Source organism: Brassica rapa, chromosome A05 (assembly GCF_000309985.2).
Source record: "Brassica rapa cultivar Chiifu-401-42 chromosome A05, CAAS_Brap_v3.01, whole genome shotgun sequence".
Classification (NCBI taxonomy): domain Eukaryota; kingdom Viridiplantae; phylum Streptophyta; class Magnoliopsida; order Brassicales; family Brassicaceae; genus Brassica; species Brassica rapa.
The window spans coordinates 17,290,922-17,296,270 of NC_024799.2; the positions used below are offsets into that span (position 1 = coordinate 17,290,922).

A 5,349-nucleotide genomic window follows, 5' to 3' on the forward strand; every position below is an offset into this window, starting at 1 on the left:
TTAAAATTTATTAATTACTAAAACTATTAATCACACAATGAAAATTTTGTTATCAGTGATGTAAAGTATTTGTTAAAAAATAAATATACAATTGATTTAAAAAATCATATGAGTAGAAAGCATCATTTAATATATATATATATATAAAAATACACACTATATATATATATATGTTAACGTCATTTAAATTTAATTATATACCATATAAAGTAGAAAAAGTGATTGTTTAGATTAATGAAATTTATTTATGTGTTCACATCAATTTAATTATATTTTAATAGTTACTAACTTTTTAATTATTCAATATATATTTATTATTTTATAAATATGTAAAAGAACATATAACACATAAAAATAGTATATATATTTCTTCTCGCGCAATGAACTGATCTTAACCTAGTAGTATACATTACAATACAAAATCAGTAAATAACAGAAAACAGTGCTTAATTAGATCCTCGATCACAATGTTGGGGGAAAGCTCGGTCTGGTAAGGACTGTCCAGGTATCTGAATGTAGAATGTTGACTGAAATAGAAAGCTGTAAACCATTGATATTCTCTCGTAAACTCCAGTCTAAAGATGGTGAGGAAGTTACGATCTAGATCAAGTACAAAAAATGTTTTAATATTTTTCCTACTGTGGATTGTTATCTCACGAGCTGATTTTTACGAGAAGAGGGTTTCGGATATAAAGGCTGAGAATCAAAGAGAAGGCAAGGGATGTTTTCTCTAAAGTTCAGTTGCCTATGCCAAAGCTTTCATGGCCCTTTCCCATCAATGAGCGTAACCAAAGGGCTTTGGACAAGGAAAAAACTAATGCAAAGGATCGGTACACCTATGATCGAACATCACAGCCTCTCAGGTTCATCGTACAACATTTTCTTCAACGAGAGTCCTAGGCGGTCTGTCCCACCTTATGTACGCAGAGATGGGATAAATATGGTCTGGAATCAAAACAAAGAGGTCAGCAGAGGAGCTCGTAGTGCTCGTCAGCCAAAATCGGTCTGGAAGGAGATGGTCAAACATATACCTACGAATGGAGACAGGAAGAAGTATCATGCTTAATAATTCATGAAGATATTACTCATGCTTCAGAGCAGGATACCGCCCTTCAAATTCCTGCATAGAAACATCTCAGCTCCATCCCTGCCTCCAGATAAAATGGTAAAGTTTTACTAAATGAGATTCTTCCATATTTCCGAATATGGAAGTTTCTAGCCTAACTGATGACTGCGAACAGTCTATATAAGGGGGACCCAAACCCTAGAATAAGGGATCAACTATTCAATAAAAAAATATTAGGGTTAAGCGGCTAGAACTAGGGTTGATAGACCAAACATTAGAGCTCCAGCTCTAAAGATCAATAAAACATTACCTTTGATCTCTTTTTATGCTTTTTATCTGCTTACTTTACGTTTTCGTAGTGCCAACAAAGTTTCTGCACGAATTTACCGTAATACTTTGGCGTTAAAAGGAGGAGGGGGATAATCTAGACCATGTGACGATGATAGAAAGTAAGCATAACGAACAGCCTCTGACCACTCTGGTCAAAATCGAGTTTCGGGCTCAAGTTGCAGCCTTATAAAGTCAATTCAGCGAGTTACACACAGCGAGGGAAAACAACACCTCTACAGATAATCATGAACTTTTCTTGGAGGTTCAAGTCTTGAAAACACGATGAACGAGCACTCCAAGCTCTTGAAGCAAAGCGTGAAAAAACCTTCACAGCTTAATTCTGAAAACTCAGTTCTTCGAAAAGAAAACTCATCTCTCAACACGATGAGCAAGAAACAATGCCGGTACCGAATCCGTGTTTGACCAATGCAACCCCTGTAAACTCCGACTAAAGGAGGCAATGCCACCTGACGGGCTCCACCATTAAATGGATAATCGACTGATGGGACCAATACTACGATCAAGCAACCATGCATAAGACGACGACTTGGATTCTGATACAAATAAAGAGATGCAGGAAGCTGCCGCAGCAAAAAAATCCGCAACAACGGCCTACCTCGAGCAGTCTTCTTAGTAGTAGACCAAAGATATGATCTCCTGGTTTATATCAACAACTAGAGCAGTAGAAAACACACTACAAGAAAACATCGGGATACTGAGAGAAAAAATCGTCGGTATGTCGTCGGAATAACGCTATTCCGAGGACATACCGACGAAACAAGTCCTCGGAAATATCTCCTCGGAATTTCATACTTCCTCGGAATTCTGTCGGAAAATTCCGACGGAATTTCGAGGAAACACAATTCCGAGGAAACTCCGAGGACACGAAGTTCGTCGGAAGGTTCCTCGGAAAATACCGAGGGAATTCCGATGGTCCAATCCTCGGAAGTTTCGACGAAATATTCCTCGGAATGTTTATCGGAAAACACCGAGGAACAAATGTTCCTCGGACTTTTCCGAGGAACTTTCTTCCCTCGGAAAATTCCGAGGGAGTGGAGTTTCTCGGAAAATTCCGAGGAACCTCTTCCCTCGGAAAATTCCGAGGGAGTGGAGTTTCTCGGAAAATTCCGAGGAACCTCTTCCCTCGGAAAATTCCGAGGAACTTAAAGTTCGTCGGAATTTGCCGAGGGGAGAAAGTTCCTCGGAATTTTCCGAGGAACTCCATTCCCTCGGAATTTTGAAAAAATTTATTTTTTTTAAAATTTATTTTTTTAAAAAATTAATTTTATTTTTAAAAATTAAAATTTTTAAAATTTAAAATTAAAATTGAATAAAACATAAAATAAAACATAGTAGATAATATTCAAATTTAAATAAAACATTCAGAGTTTTTGGGAAAAAAAAAAACTACGGGTCTTGAATGTTCGGGAACGTCTCGTTCGGGTACATCCTCTTCATCATCTCCATCATCTGCTCGTTCAGCCTCTTCTGGGTCTCATAGCCCGCCTGTTGAGCTGCCATCTGGGTCTCCAACGCAGATATCCGATCATCCTTGTCCTTCAGCTGAGCCGTAAGAACTTCTGGATCAACATACGCATGTGGTGCAGAAGAAGGAGCAGCCGACCGGGAGCGACGACCCAAACCGACCAAACGTCCCTTTTTCTTTGGAACCGACTGAAATATAAATAACTAAGTTTAGATAATTTAAATTGATGATAAAATAAAAATCAAGAAATAATTAAATTGAACTTTAAAAAAAAAAAACTTACCGATTCAACGATTTCGTTGATTCGAACCCGAGACAAGTTGGTCGAGGCCGTCGAATCGTCATCATCGGTTTGAAGCTGAGACACTTCGTCATACACCTGAGTTTGGACCAGGTCGACCACGTCCCTCACAAGACCATCATCAATCTGGCCGGTCTTCTTGTTGGTATACGCCCTTTTCATAAGGGCGAGATCATCAACTGGGTGGCCTTCATTTTCTTCCGCCTTGAAAAAAAATAAATTAGACAAACATTAGAAATTTGAAAATGCAAAAAAAATAAAATTCTGAAACTTAAATAATTGAAGAAAAAGCGGTTGAGCTTACCATGCGATCCGCCAGAGTGGCAATAGATTGAGCACCCAAGTTATGCTTGTAGATGCCCTTTCCTTTACGGTCGCTCCTGCGGTTGTTGGAGTTGGTGGAAGAAGTTTCTTTCGTCTCTTCTTTATCCCAATGCGCACACAACTCCTTCCAGACCGTGTCGTTCATCGACTTTGGGACCTTTTAATTTAAAAAAAAAAGTTTAATAATTTTAAAAATAGTTTAATAAATTAAAAATTGTTAATAAATTAAAAACTACCTTGTTTACTTCCCACTTCTTCTTCCACTCGTACATCTGCTTCCCATAGTTGTCCATAACTTTATGGACAAAATGGTGATAGATAGAGAGCGTATCATCGGAATTCCAGTTGAATTCTTGCTGAAATAGTTTAAAAATAGTTTTTAAGCACAAAAATATAATAGTTTAATAATTACAAAAATCGTCGTTTTAATAAATAAAAAATAGTTTAATAATTACAAAAATAAGTTTTAATAATATTTAAAATGTCTAATAAATATATAAATTAGTTTAATAATTACAAAAATAAGTTTTAATAATATTTAAAATGTCTAATAAATATAGAAAATAGTTTAATAATTACAAAAAATAAGTTTTAATAATATTTAAAATGTCTAATAAATATAGAAAATAGAATACTTACCGCAAACTGACGAAACCACAGATGCTGCTTCTCGACAGGGAAGTGAGTGAAAGTCGGATGTCCGCTGTCGAGGGCCGAGTACATCATACGGTTGATCCATGCGCTGATCCCGTTCCCGGATCGGTTGAACCTAATAAAAAAAATAAATTATTAATAAAAAAATAGTTTAAATAAAAAATAGTTTAAAAAATAAAAGTTTAAATTACCATGTTTGACCATGTCCATGTGGATACTCAGTGAGATAGGGAAGATGGTCACGACCGGGCTGTCGAACCAACTCCGCAACCGTCATCACTCCCGGAGGACCGGGTGCAGCAGCGGGACCAGGAGCGGGTGCAGCAGCGGGAGCGGGAGCAGCAGGAGCGAGTAATGGAGAGGGAGATGTATGGTATGAGCTGTGGGGCGAAACGGAATCCTGAACATGGCTGGAAGAACCCCGAGACTGGCTCCCCATACCACCCCGGCTACGACGCTGGCGAGGCCGGATCTGATCATCATTAGACCTGTAAATTAAAAAAAAAACATATTTAAAAATTAGTTCTAATAATTTTAATTAAAAAAAACAGTTTAAATAAATCCCAAAAACATAATAATTACGAAAAATAGTTTTAAAAATGTTTAAAATGTTAAATAATTACAAAAATAGTTTTCATAATATTAAAAATGTTTAATAAATATAGAAATTTATATTTTACATATAAAATACATAAAACGTTTTATAACCAAAAAAATATTAAAAATGTTTTTAAATATTATATAAATGATTTTTAATCTTAAAAAAAGTTTTATAGATTTTAAAAATGTTTAATAAATATATAAATGAATTTAAAATGCAAAAAATAGATTTTATATACAAAAAACGTTTTCAAATTCGATTTTTATAACCACAAAATTAATAAAAACTAAAAAAAAATTCAAATCAAGTGAAATACATAATCAAACTCGATTTTACACAAATCTACCATTCACCCTAACAAAATCTATAAATCTCATTCCAAAATCATCAAATCTACTTAAAAACCATACAAATCTAACCTAAAAGAGTGGGATAGGGTTCTTACATGATTATGGGGGAGGATTAGGGGAGATTCGCCGGAAAAACGCGAGAGAGAACGGTGGAGTCGCCGGAAATCGCGAGAGGAGAGGCTGTGCGGCGCGGAGAGAAAGAGAGAAATGGGGAAGAAGATCGGGCTCGCCCTAATA

General features: G+C 36.0%; 1 protein-coding gene across 1 annotated transcript; it reads right to left on the reverse strand.

The window, feature by feature from the left end:
• On the reverse strand, nt 1-4,438 carry LOC117134199. The gene is made up of 7 exons (XM_033292182.1): nt 4,353-4,438; nt 4,147-4,276; nt 3,744-3,863; nt 3,488-3,664; nt 3,166-3,387; nt 2,808-3,070; nt 1-2,484 (listed from the first exon to the last, which is right to left on the reverse strand). Exons 1-7 carry the CDS (start codon nt 4,436-4,438, stop codon nt 2,091-2,093), a joined length of 1,392 nt encoding a protein of 463 aa, XP_033148073.1. The 3' UTR covers nt 1-2,090.
• Nucleotides 4,439-5,349: the final 911 nt, after the last annotated feature.